Source organism: Clupea harengus, chromosome 19 (assembly GCF_900700415.2).
Source record: "Clupea harengus chromosome 19, Ch_v2.0.2, whole genome shotgun sequence".
Lineage (NCBI taxonomy): Eukaryota > Metazoa > Chordata > Actinopteri > Clupeiformes > Clupeidae > Clupea > Clupea harengus.
The window spans coordinates 25339665-25359366 of NC_045170.1; the positions used below are offsets into that span (position 1 = coordinate 25339665).

At 41.8% G+C, this 19702-nt stretch overlaps 1 protein-coding gene across 1 annotated transcript; it reads right to left on the bottom strand.

Annotated features, from left to right (window-relative positions):
- Positions 1-13545: 13545 nt before the first annotated feature.
- On the bottom strand, positions 13546-15472 carry lratd2a (LRAT domain containing 2a). The gene is made up of 2 exons (XM_012836037.3): positions 15263-15472; positions 13546-14980 (listed from the first exon to the last, which is right to left on the bottom strand). Exon 2 carries the CDS (start codon positions 14922-14924, stop codon positions 14103-14105), a length of 822 nt encoding a protein of 273 aa, XP_012691491.1. The 5' UTR covers positions 14925-14980; positions 15263-15472; the 3' UTR covers positions 13546-14102.
- Between the last annotated feature and the right edge of the window lie 4230 nt (positions 15473-19702).

The following is a 19702-nucleotide window of genomic DNA, read 5'->3' on the forward strand; positions in this document are numbered from 1 at the left end:
ACTTTTCCATTGCTTAGATACAAAATGCAGTCAATGACCACTTCTTCCAAAATTCATGGATACCCGTCTCAGTCAATGTTCACCACCAGCAAAACGCTGTGCAACTACAGCATTTTTTCAGATATTTAGATACTCTGTTCAAAACAGTTAACTTTCAGTTCAAAACCAGACACAATTTAGATCACTGTAGATGGAAAGATGCTGTATTTTCACAGACAAATGAAATTATACACTTGAAATAAGACAGATTTAGTTTTTTACTAATATTCATAAATGTATTTAGTTTCCATCTTTGTTTTGTTCGTTTGCAGCCTTGCTGCTAACTATACTGCAGTACAGCATTTGTGTTGATATGTACATGTGTGTAAAATATAGATGTAAGTGTCACTGAAGACATTTTCCCACCATTACGGCTGCATATGAAATTCATGGGCCATCAACGAGACAAAGTGACCCAAAAAGGGAACTACAACAAAAATGTATATCCAAAGTGAGTTACAATATAATTTTTCATTGCCCAGGAATTGAACCCAGGTCAGCTACTTGTTAGCCAACAACACTAACCACTGTACCACTTATCACACCTGCCAATCTTGCCACACAAAACTGGTATCTACAAACCAACAGAAAAGTTTGTTCTTACGGTTTTTCCAATAATTTTTACTCGTCTTAATACCATGTACACATTCCCAAAACACTTAACACATCGAGCATACCAGTAGACTATGTGAACCAAACTGTGGATACTTGCCCCTATGCTTATATACAAATGCAGTCAATGACCACTTCTTCTGAAATTCATGGATACCTGTCTCAGTCAAGGTTCACTACCAGCAAAACGCTGTGCAACTACAGCATTTTTTGCCGATGTTTAGATACTCTATTCAAAACAGTTAACTTTCAGTTTAAAACCTAACTTACAGTAATTTAGATTACTGTACATGGAAAGATGCTGTATTTGGACAGACAAATTAAGGTATATGCTTGAATAAGACAAAGTATTCTTATTTTAGCAGAAAGTTTAGTTAGATTATTTTGTTGTTTTGGCTTGCAGACTTCTTACTATCTCTACAGAAGGCAAACATAGATGTAGCTGTTCCTGAAGAGTTGTTTCCACTATTACAGTACTGCTCTATATGTAAGTCATAGGCTATCAGTGAAAGACAGTGATTGAAAAATGCAATTACAGTAAATGTACCCACTCAATAGTGACATCTATTGTGAGAAGCAAACTAACATATGAACACTGTCTTCAGATAGTTAGCTTGGATTGACGTATTTCCAAGATGCAATGCAAAGGAGAATGTTACCGTACATTTGAAGTTCAAACATGTCAAAGTTTGACAACAAATACAGAGGACAGAATGGATCAGCATTAGGGCTACAGTAGAATTCTAGTGGTATTACAGTTCTTTGGTAGACTGTATCTTGTGTTGATGTATGTAAATATTGGAAATACTACAGTAAATACTTAGCATATTTATGCCTTTTTGTTGTCCTGTAGTAAGCCTATATAGTGCAGTAACACGTGCAATTTTAGCATATGCATAATGACACATATTGCAGCATTTTAGAATTGTTTGTTCACTGTAATATAACTATATTTACTGTAGTCCAAAGAAGTTTTTGACTTTGTGTGTTTTTTCTCCTTTTTGCAATGCAAACCTACAGTAATCTATGCCAATCTAGAGGATACAGCAACATGTTATATATGCAATTGGCAATGCTTCAAGTGTTTAGTGTTTTTTAGGTCATTGTACTCTGAGAGAGAACATTTGCTAAAGTTACGGCATTACTCACTTTTGGGTGAAGTATGAAGTGTTTTGGTGGTTGTAGTGCATTTTGCACCAAAGGTTAACTGATATGCTGAGGTGTGTGTCTGTTAAGCCCACTGTGTGAAGAGTTTTGGAAAAAGTGTACATGGTATTGACACAAGTTTAAAAGTGATCGAAAAAAACTGTAATGTGTGTGCTCCAGGAGAACGTCCTAAAACTTCATCGACCATGGAAAAATCTCTCAGTAGGTGAGGCCATGATTAAAATTGACGGCATGTTACTTTGGAAACAGTATATGCCTACGAAACATGTCAGATGGGATATTAAGATCTGGTGTCTCTATGACTCCCTGAAAGGATACTGTTTAGCATTCAATGTATAAATAGGCAACAAGGGGTGTGTGGCAGATGATATTTGGTTTGGGATAGAGGGTAGTAATGGATCTTATGTCAGACAACCTATACAAACACCACCACTTGTATGCGGACAACCTTTGTCCTTCAATTCCTTTAGTGAGAAACCTACTCTGTCCTACTGAAGCTTCCCTACGCTCATCAGGCCTCTCGCTGTTCCTCTCCCCCATGTCCTCACTCCTCTCTGCTGCCACAGCACCCTCACTCACTTCTCTACTCTCAGATGAGCTGGAACACCCGACATCCTGACGCATAAAAGAAAAAACTATCCCATTATTGTAAGCCATCACAGTGGAAGCCATTAGTGTTTCCTCCATTTTTCTGTCAATTGTTTTCTGTCACATCATCGGCTCAATATCCCAATGTGAACTACATACGGACTAGCTACTGCTATCTACTATACATTTGATGTAGTATTGATGTCCTATACTATGGTCCTATATGAGCACTGATTTCATTGTGATTGGCTTTCTACAGTTTAAAAACTATACCAGCTTAAAATTTAACATCACAACATATTACTAGCTGGTTGTCGAATAATCTGCTGAATGCCTTTCCAATATGAGGTTTTAAATATATTATAAATGGTTATCTTGCTATATAGTGTCTTTAGCTACTGTTGTTACAATGAGCTTACAGCTCAAAAAAGAATGGAGGTTTGAATAACTAGTAGAGACGAACAAAAAATAATTAGAAGTGAGAATAAAAAAAAGTGACCCATTTTAACAGTTTTCTTTTTTACTATACATGTTATTTATCTAAATCTAAACAGTTTAGTAAGTAATGAGGCTGATGCAGTCACTAGCTAGCTATCAACCAACTCCTGACTGGCTCGAACTCCTCAGACTTACGTTACCTCAGTCAATGTAGATAGCTAGCAAAATAGCTGTAAAACTAGTCATGAAAATTGAGATGACGATCCAAATCTTAAAATACATTTTCTTCTGACAAACAGAAAACACAGCCGATTACCCATGTCGTCGTTATTTGTGCACAAAATAGCTCTCACCCACAGACGCAGGTGCTTGCTTCATAGGTTGCGAGTCACGAATTGACCGTCATTTCCACAAGTGAGGTAACGTGAAAATTTGCTTATTTGAACGTCCCTCAAAGATCAATAATTAAATGTTACATATCTCGGCAAATAAAAGTGTCATAGGTTTACAATCCATTCAAATTTCATTGATCTAGCTATGTCTTATCAATTTGGAGAACGATGAGGCTGGTGCTAGTTGTAAACCAAGACTTCTCAGTGACCGCCATACGAAGACGTTACTAGAGAGTTAGCTAGTCAGAAAAAAACAGGAGGATACTAATATTACTATTTTTAATACGTTTTTTAATTTTGATTTTTCAAACATGGTCGTCACTGTCATACAAACGTGATGAGTCGTCGTCTTTGGTGCACAAAAATACGGTCTCATCCAGTGAGAACAGATGCAGACGTCTCTGATTGCTAGCCTTTACTGCAAGAGACACTGTAATCCTCAGGCCATCTGTCAGTAGCGAAGTTTAGTTAACAAATACTTCAGAAAAGTCAATGACAGCATACCAAGTTTCCGGTTTCAAAATAAAAGTAAGATGTTCATGTATCCACTAGCGGAGTATTATTTCATGAATTAATGTTGTAGTATAAAAACTGTGTCTTTAAAAGTTACGGCCGGCCGCGGCCGCTATGGGGAAATTCTAACATGCCGTCGGCGGCCGCTATGGGGATTAGAGGGTTAACATAAAGATCTAACATAAAAATCTATTCTGCCACCGGACTGAGACCATTCAAATGCCAACCAAACATGACAAAGAAATCATCTTGCAATGCCTTACAATAATGAATACCTTCAGTACCTCCATTTGATTCTTGTGTGGTGAAGCACTGGAGAGCAACAGAGAAGAAGGTCAGAAGGTGTGTAGGAACTGTCAATCCTGTGGGTTAAGGCCAGCCTGGAATGTTCTGTCAACAACTGACCACCTAATTACTTTAATTGAAAATAACAGTCCATCTGTGTTTTAAGATCCCAAAGTTCTCAGCCCCAAGCCTAGAGCCTTACATCTCTGATGTCCGACTGCGTCCACTGCTGTGCATCCCACAATCCTGTTCACCTGTGACGGCCCTCTGAAGGTCATTTTGCCTCCAGGCGCCCGGCAGCTTTCAAACAGCTGCTCCAGGCCTTTGAGCGAGCAAGTGCCTCTCATCTCATCGTCTCCATGTACGTACGTTGTCTCCAGGCAGGGCATGGTTTGAGGCTGCTCCAGGCTCACACACTGAGCTGATCTCTCCGGACGTCATTTGTGTAGGACTTCAAATCTAGGATTTGTGCCTGTTGTGTAGTGAACCAGTGGGATGCGCCACAGTGTTGACAGTTACAGACAGCAGGGAAAAAGAAGAAAGAAATACAGAGAAAAAAAAACAGAGAAAAAAAAACAGGAAAGCTATGAACACCAGCAGAGCCGTGCACAGACATTTTGAGGGGCAGATACTCAAGCTAAAAGAAAGGGCATCCCTCTCACCAACAGTTATTTCTAAATAAAGTAACGATTGAATTATTTGAATGTTTCAAGCAGGCCTGTGACTATGGCCTGTCATTCCTTTAATAATAACCCATAGCCTCTGGGAAGATGTGGATCAAGCTGATCAGATCTCATTGTTCTACAGCCCCTGGCCACAAGTCTATCAGTGCTCCTGAAGACAGAGGTCACCGATAGTCTAACGTTTCTGATATCCAAATATGATTACATAGACTTGAACCATGTTGGTCATTCATATTCATTTGTTTAAGTTGCCAGACAATTGAAGGTTTTTAACTTTTAATGTTTTTATTGACGTTGTTCACTAGACTAGCTTTTTGTTGTTAAGCTTAATGGTGGACTTTTGTCTCAGTTAGACTGCTTAGCCCATCACAGGCTCCATCGAGATAGTTTAATAGTGGTATCATTTCACAACAGTGACAAACATGGTCGAGGCTTAAGGCACAGTATCGTTACGTAGATGTAGGGGGTTCAAATACTTATTTTCTGCATCAAATGCAAATTAAGTCATAAATGTTATAAAATGCAGTTTTCTGGATTTTTTGGTTGATATTCTGTCTCTCACTGTTAAAATACACCTACTATTACAGTTATAGATCACACATTTCTTTGCAAGTGGCCAAACTTGCGAAATCGGCAGGGGTTCAAATACTTATTTTCCCCACTGTAAGTTTACAAAGCCAAATATCAAAACTTTAGCTCAAGCTGTTGTTGTGATACTGCAATTTGTCAGTTGCATCGCCCCCCCTCAACAAAATTCACAAAATTCACAAAAATGTGTGCAGTGTGTGAAATTTTGTGAACTTTGAACCTTTACATCACAAGACAGTGGCTAGTAAAGCAGTAGATTTTTACATTATTTAGTAGGTAGCACTACTCCACAAATGAATCATAATGAGCTGGGGTAATGCTCGTCCTGGAGGCCAAACTGCCATATTTTTTTTTTTTTCTCTCTGAAACAGTTTTTGAGTTATTGACATTGTCAGTTGCAGCGCCCCTTTGAAAAACATTTCACCACATTCGACACGCCAAAGAATGTAGCAGTGATGCAGCATGTCTAGTTTCATGAACTTTGGAACCTTTAAAAACCTCAAAATTGAAAAATGAAATTTATAATGAAACGGTTGTTAAACTAAATGCCCAAAAAAATGCTTTGAACCTAATCCACTTCAGGAGCTCCAAAAGTTTCATGTGGACTGGTGAGGTCTAAGTATACTGTATATATCGTCAACCAAAATTCTGTGAAAAAAAAACAAACATTTGACCACCCTTCAGTCAAAATGAACAGTTTTCTCTTTGCACCACACAGGAAGGTGCTGCTGAACTTTTCTTTGGTAAGATGATGTCAATGCCAACCACCCCATTCAGTGCTGAAACCCGTTGCAGAGCACAGGGGATGTACTGCAAGTTCATCTTACTGTTTTTGCCTTGTCACTGTGATGGTGAGTTAAAATAAGACCTGCTGCAACCAGTCTCAGTACATATGCATTCACTGCTCCTTATAAGCTAGTATTGGATATGAGCCAAAGCTACAGAGCACAGGTATTTTGCAATGTGTTTGAAGTTGCCATTGCATGTTGCATGAAGGAGCTTTTCATTTAGCAAGGAATACTCTCCTCAGGCATTTCACCCTGGAGATTTGCAGAACTCAGCATTCAAGACAATATTGAGAAACTCAACATTCAGTCAAGGCAATCAGAGACTACCTCACGGGGTTCACAAACTGAATCCTGTTGGCTAGCCCTGTAGGAAACGGGGGTCCGTGATTGACATGGACAAGCCCTCTCTCCTCTCGCTCTCTGCTGAGCATCCCCACTGTCAGGCAGACTTGAAGACAGTGGTGTAATTGAGGAAGACGTGATTCAGCATTTTGCTCTGCGTTGCTGTGGCTCCGTGCGCTGTGGAGGCCCTATCACTAAGGAAACGGGTCGGCCCGCAGGTGGGTACAGATAGCACCACAGGGATTGTGGGTATTCACACAGAGTGCTCTGATGAGATGGTCTAAATAAGATGTAGTTAGTGGGAAAACAAGCTGAGTCCTGTATGAGGAATCACACTGCTTTTTACACTGGTGTTTGTATAACAGCAGGACGACGATCTTTTGAAATTAGAATTCAAATCATAATGGCTATCATGTCATGCACTCACAAACCGGTGTTTTATGGCTTCGTTGTGAAACAAAGCAAATCATTTCCAGTCATTGACATGGCATTATCACGAAGAGACAGTCATTTCCTGTTGCCCAGGAAAGACTGCATATAACCGAGGCCTGAAAAGAGAGAAAAGATTTACTCAAGGACAAAATACAACCCTTTTTAGAGGCAGTCATGTTGAACCGGAACATTTTTCTGTCCGTAGCCTTGGATTTAAGACATTATAATGTTGAGACATCTGAGAATGTTCCCATTATCAACCAGTCTGTGTTTCACACCTCAATCTTGGCGACCGGGGTGTCATCTAAGTTCTTTTGTTAATGCGTTTTTATCACTGTCACACATTTGAGCTCTCACATCTCCCTGGAACCACTTAGTAGTCAATGTCTGCTTCAAATTGGATTCAAGGTAAAGGAATATGAATCAGAAGTGTGGAGTGTTTGTGGAGTGGAATGCTTGCAGACTTAGAACAGTTTTCATACAACATAAAGGTCTCTCATCCAGCGGCAAAAACAATACAGTCTCCAAAAAAATATTCTCTTTCCACACCATATCTCATGACCCCACTTTGGTCTGTGCTGCATGCACATCCATGCTGACATTACAGGTGGAGATTTACTGAAACCTCACTGGTCTGCTGTGGAAGTCCTCATTTCACCATCACAATTTCCACCCATTGCAACCACGGAACACACTTTACTCACTCATAAAACCAACAACAAGCCAACAACGACGCACGGGTTTCTCAGCATTCTCTCTTTCCCCCCTGAAACAATCCACGATAGAGTGAGTATCTCATTTTCTGTCATGGAACCTGCTGTTTCCACGAATGTGAGCTGCAATTTGCAGCGTTGTCATGCAGGACGTTTCGTCACACCTATTCCACCCCTCAGGTGGCTGTTGTCATGCTTAAGCGTCAGCGGGCCTCTTTCATGTGCCTCCTTGCACAGCGTGACTCCTCCACCCCACACACACACACCCACTCCACAGCGCCGCTCAGGGACTCTCTCTCTCTCTCCATCGCCGTCTTAAATCCTCCTCCAGAACACAAAACGTAGCCACCCTACCAATTACCATCATCAAGCCTGGAAGCCACTTGCTTTTTCCTGTGACAGATGACTTTTACCTTCTGCGTACATCAGGTGCTTCTCAAATGAGACAAACCGCAGACACAGAAGCAGCAAAGCACAGCATGACAGAAGAGTCGATCCCCGAGTAGGCCTCCAGAATGTCACAGATGATGGTATTTCTGCATGCAAATCACACCTGTTCCATGAGCGTGCAACACAAGATGTTGAAGGGGCCTAAAGAGCTCTCTGAGGCCACACAAAAGCCACACTACACCACCATGCAACTCTAGCATCTTATAAGCCCATGTGAAGGGTCAATAAGGATCCATGGAGCTCGGCGCGTGTCATAATTGGTCATGCTGACATGCACATGTGAGATCAAGCTTATCCCTAGTACCCTCTTTGTGGCTGATTCCATGGTCTGTAGTCCTACAGTTTGTGACTAGCAAGCCATATCTTCTTATTAGTATTCCCCCAAGCGCTTATTGAGGCAAACTCCTTGAGCTGGGTTCCAGATACGGCTCTGGATCTCGGCTGACCTATGAGCCATACAGGCTGTTTCCATTGTACACCCCAGTGTTAGTTATTATCGTTGCCCCCGCATTGCAATCAAGCCTCTCGAAGTCGTGGATTTTGTAGTGCTGTGATTGAGCGAGCAGGTACTTGGGCTTAGAGCAATCAGAATATGCTTGAATGAGTTCATTGTTGCTGTACTTTATCCGGGGAAGGAATTTGAATTAGCCAACCAGGCTGTGTGGCTGCCGTGTGTTGTTTGCCCTGAGTAAATATGGGCGGGAGTACTGCCTCACAACAGCAGGAGCTTTTGTTAATATGACACCTGTCTTGTTTCTCACTAACATTTAAGAGTCTTTTCCCTCTAGTCTGTTTCAGTATCATGCTGTGGTTTTCTGCCATGGCAGCCTGTTGTGGCTACGCTTTTTCATCATGATTAAGGTTAAAGCCAATTCTGCAAATGCAAATGATCAAAAACTAGCACATTTTCAAGAAAGGAAAAAAAGGATTCAATTTTGTGCAACGACATCTATATTGTCCAATGATGGCTTTCATGTTGGTGATTAAATGGGCTTTCCTTACATAAAAAAGATAAACACAATCAAACACAGCTTCATCCTTTCAACTGCTGTTCAAAAGAAAACACAGAAGCATTGGTAAAGAAAGAAGAAGACACATTTACCGCCCCGATAGTCATTTTGTGAGACACGATGGCATACCTTTCATGTTAAAAACAGGAAGGAGAATTAAAAGCAAGTGGGAAAAACAACATGGGTTCTTTTTCTCCCTACCACCATCAAATGTCCCTGGCTTGAAAGTAGTAGTATAAATAAATAACTATTAAAAGAATTGAGCATAGTTTTATGCCAACACCAAACTGTCACTGCTGTCTTTGGGTCAACATTCTCTTGCCCTTGGCATCAATAATCCTCTCCAGTCACACAACAAGCAAACACCTGAGGAGAAGGAGACAGGATGAGGGTCTACCACAGCAGTGAGACTACAGCTTCATGAACTCCATGCACCAGACAGGATGAGGGTCTACCACACCGGTGAGACTACAGCTTCACAATCTCCATGCCCCAGACAGGTGGCATCCCAAATGGCCACGCAGAATTTGCAATAGTCCACTTACGCTAATCACAAAACAAATGAATACATAGTCCAATATTTCTCTCTTATTTCACACTATAACTCTCGACAGTCAGAAACACTGGGTTGGAGGAGAAAATAGCCCTCATGAATGCTGAGCCTGTTATCTCTCTGACCTTGAGAGCTACCTGGATGACCTTCTCCAGCCCTCTCCTGCGTGTTGATTGCTGGCACATGTGCTAAAGTCACTGTGGTGCACATGCTCCGAGAGCCTACAGCACATTCTTAGCTTTGAAAGTGAAAATCTGTTACCTCCTCTTTGACGGATAAAAAGGGAGTTTCTAACAGGAAGGTAACGTCATAAAGAAAAAAGAAAGAGAGGGGGGGGAAGAGAGAGAAAGAGAAAGAGGGAGGGGGAGAGATGAGTGTAGCAGACAGGAATACACTCTTCTCTGACCCCGGCACAGCCACAGAGGCAAACTAAACACCTGAGCTCTGCTGAAAAATGGAAACGGCGCAGCAGAATAACGGCATGGACAGCTCTTGAGGCGCACGAAGCCAACTGATCAATATAATAATATTCTAAAAATAACGGAGTGCTTGGCCGTCAGAGCAAGCTAGTTACTGTTGATGACGTGACACGCCTGGCAGGATACCAAGAATTCGATTAAGTTTTCTAAGCTGAAGACAACGGCCCGGGAGACTGTGCTCCTGTGATGGAGCAATGACCCTTGACCCTTGAACTTTTAGTGAACACACAAAGATATCAAGTGTATACAGATACATCATCCAGTAAGTCACCAGACACTGATGGAAATAATGGCTGTGATAAACTGAAGAACAGAAACATAGTAGAAAGGCAAGTGGGAGAAAGAGGATGGGCATTTATGTCAGGCTAGACATTTCATAAACGTTTTAAACTCCACCTTCCTGTATACGTTTGAACAGAGAACATTTGGTATAGTTTAAGCAGATATAAACCCCACATTAGAATGGATCTTTCCTGGTCAGGTTTTGGAACACTGAGAGGTTAAGCATTCTAGATACACACCATAATGAACTTTGACGCTTGACACAAACTTTCACAGCTATAATGGAGGGAAAGAAACAAAAACAGGAAATGAGCCGTTACAAATGCATAATGCAGTGTTATTTTTTTCTGCGTTTAGATGTTGAATGTGAATTACAAACATAAAAAATACAAACCTCTATTAGCACACATACAGTCATTTGATTCACTTTAAGTGGAAAATTGCAATGATTTCACATTTTGACAATGATCATTTTCTTCTTGAATACACAGTGCATCACTGTGTGGGTATAATTTCAGCTTATACCAAGACTGTGTGCTGTTTACATGAACAGAAATCCTAGGTGAACGTAAAAATGATTCAGTTTTGCATTGTTTATGTCCATTAACAGGTGCCCTCCACCCACAACCTCAGTGTCTAGAGCTCTGAAGTCCACACCATAGTATCTGAACATTGGCATTGTTGCCTTCCAGAGCCTGCACATCCAGTTCCTCCGAGATGACTCATAAATCTTAACATATCAAAATCATCATATTGGCATGAAGCCATGTTACATTTTCTTCTTTCAGACAACTAATTGCCTCTCCACGTACAGGTTTCCGATTGACAGCGCGTGTCTGTGCTCTATGAAAATTGGCATTTGTGTGGTATAATTTGCTTAGTTTCACAACATCATTATCTTGTGGGTCTCTTGTTTACAGGTTTGGCAGATAGAAATCTACTGAGCATGAAAAGCGTGGAATGCAAATGGACTTGAAGTACTTCCTTCCTGTTCATTGCCTCCAGTACCCAAACTCCTCTGCCCCTCAAGCTGCTGTTAAAGGAACGACTTGAGTGATGGACAAGTACAGCAAGCCGGGAGGGACTAAAAGAACCCAATTCAAATCATGCTTTTCAGTTGACCTACAGTATCAATAAAGCAAATACAAAAAAACAATGTGGGATAGCATTCCATTGATCTTGCACTCAGAGGACCTTTTACAGCATGTGTAGACGTTATCATCAGACATCTGACAAAAAAGACTTAAGACTAATTTCTGCCACTAAAACATTTGCATAATTTTACACATGGCTTACTAGAATTAAGGAGACAAGTACACCGTAGGGTATATTATTAAAGGGGACACTTAAGACCATTTTCTGCAGTGAAGTCAGGCAGAAATGGTAAATAACGGACATCATTAAATACTGTTATAGAAATATTATGAACGCTTGGGGTGAGCCGTGACAAACCCCCCCCCCCCCCCCACCCCCTCCCCCAAAAAAATTAAGATGAAGGGAAAAAATGATTCAGGTATGAAGATAATGTATGATAATTGGATTGGGTGAAGTGGCAAGTTTTTGATGGTGAGATAAAATATGCTAATGGCAAAAAAGTTGACTGGTGTTCACCTAGAAAAATCATGGTCCACTGCCTCAGCCTGTGGCAGGCTAATTTCACTCAGGGTCTGGCACACGTGTCTGCTGAGCCAACGGCCAGAAGATAATAAGATGGCTATAATCACGCTCACTACATGCCTAGCTCTCATCTACCAGCGGAGATGTTCAGGGAGGTCAGTAATGAACACATTTTTAGACATGTGTTCCAAACACTCTTGCAAATACACCATCCACTTGACGTGCAATCAGGATATCATCTCAAGACTAATTAAGAGCCTCTACTAGAGGTGGTGGGCAATCTAGCCCGTGGTTTAGAGAAATCCATCCCAAACTGGTCCATCACAAGACAACAGATCAACATAAATCTCTGGCCCTATTGTGGAAAAAGCAATCCAGTTAAGAGTGACCAACCCCTAGCACATGAACACAACAACAGCCGGCCAGCACAAAAGACCACCTGTAGACCTCCTCCTCGGCGAGCTGGCCATATCGCCTCCGCCGCCACAGGGGAGGGGAGGCACAAAGCCAGGACACAAATCACTTCAATAAAGAGTGCCATCAAACAAGATCTAGCACTCTCCGGCCTACGTCACGACACCAGGCTCATTAAGCCAGGGGGGCCGCCAGGGGGAGAAGGGTTAGCCGTTTCAGCCTTGGCAGTTAGTAGTGGCACTAAAGTGATGCACAAAGAGGGCCTTGTTGCCTTTGTGGGTAGCCATTACTCACTCACAGTGTGGCAGCTGTAATTACTTCCATTCCTTTCCCAGCGTCCTCCTGTTTGCCCAGAGTGCTGCTGAGACGCCAAGATTAGGCCCAATTCACACACGCACATACACAAACACACACACACACAAACACATACACAAACACACATCAGCCATTCCAAAGTGGTTTGTCTGTGGCAGGGCTAGAAAGCAAATTACTTTCAACTTTCTGTGTGGAGTAAGGAACCGGAAAGAGGATTCACCTTGTGATTTGTCTCTGCACGCGGTCTTGAAAATAAAAAAAGGCAGCTGTGGGTTTTTTGTTGGTGATTATCTGCGTACAGGCATGATGGTCACAGTTCAGTCAGGCAGGGAACCCTCAGGATGGGTGTGTTGACAACAGGCCAACTGTCCCAAGTAGCACTGTGTATCAGGGGTTATTTTGCGATAAACCAAGTCGGAAGGCTGATTTGGCTTTGTTTACACTGACAGATCCTCAAAGGGCTTTGCCATTCATCATCATTATTGACGAGCTTGAACAGAAATGCGAGTGTGCCATGGTCTGTTTTGCTTCAAGGCCCCTTTTTTTGTGTCACTAAACATTTGTTTCATCATTGAAGGGGCATTATGCCTGTTGGCGTGAAAGTTTGAGACAGAGTTGTAGCTCACATCCAAGTTGGATATTTTCTTAATTGAAAGACAGATAAAAGAAAATGCAGTTACATATTGAAGGTATAAACATATATAGAGCAAGAACCTTGCATAACACTGTAATGGCTTTTAAAATACAGGAGCACATCACTCTGATTCTCTTTGGTTATTAACTGCAAAAGTCAATCCCTCAGTCATAAAAGTCAAGTGATTTCCTTCACATAAAACAACACTTCATAACTCATTTAGTTCCCTCGGTTTATTGTCACACTATGTTGTGGCTTACAAATGCCCTGAAAAAGACTACTTGTTGATTGTACACCCTCATGATTTTGTCAGTTACGTTGGTTTTCACAGAAACTGAAAGCCACAGTGGAAAAAGTTAAACAGGAAATGAACTGTTGCAGATAGACTTCCACAGACTACAACCAACAGGCATTTTTGACTCACACTTAAAGTGTTTAACCTGAATCATTTTTAGTTCAAACCTACTTAAAACTGAGCCATAAATAATAGAACCAAATAAACATAGTTTGTTTTGCTTAATTTCAATAGCTTTCACAATGTTTATAACATCAGATTGTTATTATTGTATACTTCAACCAGGATAATCCGCTGTGTATCCATCCTCACGGCCATTTATCAGGCTGTGGATCACAAAGCTTGTCCGTTTCTTGTTTAAATGAACAGATCCTATTTGTAATCGGTTGTTTCCCATTAAAATGATTAAAAAAAAACATCCAGCAGGTTGTATTAATGGGAATGATCACAACAGGTTACCCCTATTGACTGCATCAGTGTGGGCTTGGCTCTCTCCTGATACTCCCGACATTGTTGAGATGATTGGCCAGCTCCTGAATCATAGCAACCTTTCCAATCTGGTCATTCCTCCTCTTCTCCATGATCAGGTCTTCCAGACTCTGGAATTCGAGTACATGCGATTGTTTTTCCGGCAAGATTATTTTTAAACGATAAGGCTGCTTTCCGATTCGTATCTCACCTCCCATTTTAAATTCACGCTTACCAAATTTGCACCAAGCAGCAAAACATTCGGAATTTCTCCAACTCAGTTCCATGTCTTTGGCGCCCACCTGTTCCATGGCGTTCTGTACAACCATTTCAGGACTAAGTTGTTTGAATTTGTAGAAATCGTTTACAATCCGACCCCTTCTGCCCTGACTCGCATCAGTCAGAACACTGTTCTTCACCTCCGCCCTGTGCAGGTGAACCACCTGAAAGTCCCCGACGTAGACAGCCCAGTGGGGATACTGGCTAGTTGCCACGAACTCCAGCAGGTCACCCGCTTTACATTTGTTCAGTAAATTCTCAGGCGAGTAGGTTTCCAATTCTATAGCTATGATACTTTTCTCGTAGATACATTCGTCTCTGTGGTAGATGGCACATTCTACTTCGTTGCACTTGTCATAATGTTTCTCTTCCTGGTTATGGTCTAGGTGTGCTCCATCGACATTGTCTTCCAACTCATCATCATCGTTTGAAAAAATATAAGATACCCCAATCCTTGGACCGTCCTCCTCCGTGTCCAAACCATTCGGGTCCGTGGTTGGAACTTCGGCATAACTTAAATGTGACAGTTTATCTACCTGATTTCCCATGCTACTTCCCTGGCAGCCGATGGGAATAAAATGAGTCCCCGAGACCGCGGGTCCACCTAAACACAGAAACAGATTATCATCTGGAGGTGCAACACGTTGGGTATCCTACTACCCGGACAAACTAATTTACCCTGCAACAGAACACTGCCACATCCTGACAGGCGAAACTGCTGAACGCGACTGCGACGTCTAGAGGAAAAGCACGTCCCCTGTTGCCTACCCAGTAGCCAAGTCAATTAGTGTAACGTTGGCCAAACAGGCTGTAGTCTGACGTTTGTCAGGTTGGTGGAATTTAGTAGGCTAAATACAGCCGAGCAGGTGTAACCTTAGCCTCGCACCTGATAGATTTCCCAGGGGCAAAGTTGTAAGATCCTCCTAACTGGCTGAAGTAAAAAGTAGCAAGTCCATACTGTCCACATGTGTTCTGAGCGGGAAATGCGCTTGTCTTCGTATCCTTTTCAAAAGCTGTTTTTAGTTGTGACTGTCGCTCGCCACTTCAGCCTATGCCCCATCTCTGGCAGTGCAAGTGTGGATTGGAAGGCGGTCAGATCTAGGCGAAGCTAACCACAGTGACAGTTACAAGCGGTCTATAATTTAAAGAGGTAGCGTGCCTATATTCAATTTGGCTAAAATATTTACAGTTTCGTGACTTAAACACTATAGTACAATCTATTGTGAGAGAAATAAGCAGGCGGTCGATGATGTTTGGAGCTAATAATTAAAAACTAAAACGGTGTGAATAAACCATGTAGCTTTAATACATTGAGGTAACTGTCGCAGCCAATATGTGGCTGTGTGGAGTGTTGTTAGAAATCTAGTAAACCTGTATGAATTATAATGACCCAAGATGGTTACAAAACATTTAAAGAGACTAATTTGTGCCTGTCTAACCTGTCTGCTTGTTATGGGGTGTATTTTAAAATCACATAAAAATCTAATTAAAATGCTCTGACATACCCAGAGTGTTTTTGTTTTCCCTCATGTTATCAATTTAAAAAATATGAATAGGCCTACACATAATTTAACTTGAAATGTAATCTTATTAAGACTTAAAACAAACTCATCCTCTCCTTTTCTGATTTAATTTGCTTTAAGGTTGTGAGCAACTTCATATTTCATTAGTCAAGCATGATAAATTGTGGATGTTTGGGAGAGCTCAACAAATATGATATCCCAAGCAATGTCAATTACAACACTAAATTTAAAAGGATTGTCAGAGGTAATTATTGTAAAAAAAAAAGTCTCTCCAAAAATGAAAGTGGGTGGGCGGTTGTGGGGGCATTTCAGAGTGTTTGGCAGATCCTCAGAGAATGTCTGGACTTTGGAGCTCAGGCATTCCCGCAGGAGTATCTATCGTTATAACACAGCTTAATGAACAGATTAAAATATTTACTTGCAGTCCCCCAGTTGCTGATGCCTGATATCAGTTGTGCTCTGCTTATTAGTCACAACTGTTTTTTTCTGCAAGCAAGTCAATGCCCACGGCACCTGGGTAAGCCTTTACAGTGCATTCAAAATTCAATGTGCCACCTTTGAATTAAGTAGTTTGGATTCTGTCTTCCATGTTTTTAAGACAGGGGCTGTCTCATGATGGCAATTCTTTCCCCCCTTCCTTAAAGACTGGCTTTGTGCAATTGGCCTGTTCCTAGCAGGCGCTGAGAGAAGTTCTAGAGGGATTATTCTCTGCCTCGGTGTCCCTGGGGGTAAATGTGTGCCACCTAAATTGGCATGCTGCAGCTTTGAAATGACTTCCTGTAGCAGCTGGTCTGAATCTGTGTGTATATGTGTGTGTGTGTACACGTGCATGTGTGTGTGTGGGGGGGCATGTGCTGGTGTGAGAGGTGAGAGAGGAGCTGCGAGACGAGGAAAGAAGGGAAAAAAGCGAAAAAGACGCTACCTGGGGGAAAGCTGCCTCCACACATCTCGGTGAGTCCAAACTGAAATGTGTATTATCAGGGCTGCCACTTCCACTGTCGCCCCTTTCCCTCAACAATGAAAGGAAGGATTTGAAGCGCTGCTGGGTTCCAAATCTGTTCCACCACCTTGCTCCCCCATCTCTTTAATAATGAGCTCTTATGCTAGCTTCAGCACAAGAGACCTAGATGGGCTTTATAGAGCGGACTTTTCCACACTAGACTAACATATGAAGACGTCTTGGATGGAAACCACATACAGTATATGTTGGAAGATTAAAACATCCCAAAATGCGTACCAAGTGGAGCATAGATACACAACACCTGACTACAATCGAGGAAAAAAACAGGTCTGAAAGATGTGCAGTAGACTCATCTGATCACAGGTCACGTATGCTTGTAGCCACTTCCGTTAGCCAGTCACATTACATGGTTCTGTCCACTCTGCCTCCGCCCGCCGCTTTTACAAAGTTTTCAGTCAAACTGATTCTCAAGGAACGTTAGACCGAAAAAGGAGTGAAAAACAGCTTAACTCCTCTTCAGAATAATGTCTATAAACAGTGTTTGTGGCCCAGCCGCCCTGGGAGATGGTTTAAACCGGTCTTTAGTGTTCATTGCATCCTTTTGATGTTGATGGTATGTTGGTGAAAACTGCAACATAAATCACTCCCACTACGCATTATTTCATTAAGTCCCACTGTGATGGAAGGGTACGTTGTAAGCTTTTGAGAAATGTATGCTGTTGTCATTTGGGCACTGTGTCCACCTGGCCTGAACATCCAACCAGAACGATCCATCACTGGGACTGTCAATATCTGACAGATGGATTGGATGCTTTTTTCATTTAAATTAGAAAAGCTGCAGAATGTGTATTTTCTCCAGTGAAGAGATCTGATGCCAGACTATTTTGGCTCAGTTTCTAACCCATTCCAACCATAAACATCGTAGTTACTGAACTTTTCTGGTCAGGATAGTTGGTTGGGCTATTATACTTCAAAGTCTGAGGTGTAGACCAATGAAGACAACACTTCATGTAGGGGGTATTATATTGTAACATATTTATTCATATTTTCATATACTTTTTACATATTCATTTTGTAGTAACACATATGTTTTTTTTCTGGGATCGGGGAAGAGGAATGTACCCATTTCATTACAAGAGCATGTAGTCACAGTCCCATTGCACAAGCTACAACAAAGATTTCCTAAAATGTGGGTAGACTTTATAAAACTATTGGTAGTCTTCTAACACTGTGATGGGTTTGAGATGACAAGGGCTGGGGGCTTACGGTTGGGGCATCTTTGAGAGGAAAGGTATCTGGGGTAGGCATCTTAACTGGCATGACAGGGAAGAGGGAGGTGACGAGAAGGGCTTGGGGTTGATTTGGAGTGTACACTGTGCACAGCACACACACACACACACACAATGGTCTCTACACACGCACACACATCATGCTCCACCAACACCTCTCACTTTGATCACCATCATAAACAACCACAATGGGAGTTAGAATCAGTGAACACTTGCAACTCCTTCTCAAGGAGAGTACAAGGCAAAAACATTGAAACAAGAAAAAAAACCCAGCAGGCTACTGATGAAGAGCTGTCCTAAGGCAGCACCAGTGCCCTCGACTGCACCGCCCAATCAGATGGAGAGTTGAATTCATGTCTGACATGTAATGTATTCACATAAGGATAAAAACAAAACAAAACAAAACAAAAGAAATTGAAGCCACAGGTTTGTCAGGCTGAGCCCTAGATTGTTGTTGCCTCTCTGGACAGGACATCTGAGATAAGAGGCTGTAAACTAACCTTGCCAAAGGGATCTGCTCCAAAACACAGCCCTGAATGCTCCGTACACTAGCGGCTTACCAGAACAGAAGAGAGGTCAGCTGTCTCCTGGGCACCACGCAATCAATGCAATAAGGCAGCAAATTAAAAAAGACACCAACGAGAGGTAAAAACACACATTAAAAAAAAGAAAAACCAAAAGAAAATTGGTCTTTGGTCACTCCCTGGACAGGGAAAAATGCCATGAAAAGCCTACTAAGCTTTTTTTAGTGCGTTGATCAATGCCAGGCATTCATAGACTGCCAGGTAACCATGTGCAGCGCCCTCTGCTGTCCCGATGGGGGAACACCTTTTATTACACAGAGACAGCAAGGCAGCACAGACGTGAAAATGGAATAGAAATACCAACACAGACAAACAAATAAACAAAGAAATCAACATTTTTTTGATCACATAAAGAACTTCCAAAAGACTCTGTGCAAAAGCCAACCAGGTACTCAGACAGCCTGAGAATGTTCCTATGAGATAGTGTGCAATGTCTCCATGCATCAAATACCACAGAACATGACAACACGTGGAGGCTGGGGTCATATATACAGGGTACCAGGCCACCACCATATGGCCACACGTTTGGTCCTATACATGATATATTATCCAAGCCAAGTCTATATACAGAGACCATCAATATAAGGTTTTTGTGATTTTTTTTGTTATATTGTTTTCATTCTGATCTTTCCATGTTATATGAGTAATCTCATTGTGTGGACCGAGGTGATATTTACTGAGTGCATGTCTGGAGGGTTTGAGAGAGAGAGAGAGAGAGAGAGAGAGAGGGAGAGACAGAGAGAGGGAGAGAGAGAGAGAGAGAGACAGAGAGAGAGAATGAGACAGAGAGAGAGAGAGAGCGAGAGAGAGAGAGAGAGAGAGAGAGAGAGGGAGAGACAGAGAGAGGGAGAGAGAGAGAGAGAAAGAGAGACAGAGAGAGAGAGAATGAGACAGAGAGAGAGAGAGAGAATGAGAGAGAGAGAGAGAGAGAATGAGGGAGAGAGAGAGAAAGAGAGAAAGAGGGAGGGA

Coding starts and splice junctions, on each gene's coding strand:
- lratd2a (XM_012836037.3), bottom strand. CDS start 14,924: ATGGGAAATCAGGTAGATAAACTGTCACATTTAAGTTATGCCGAAGTT.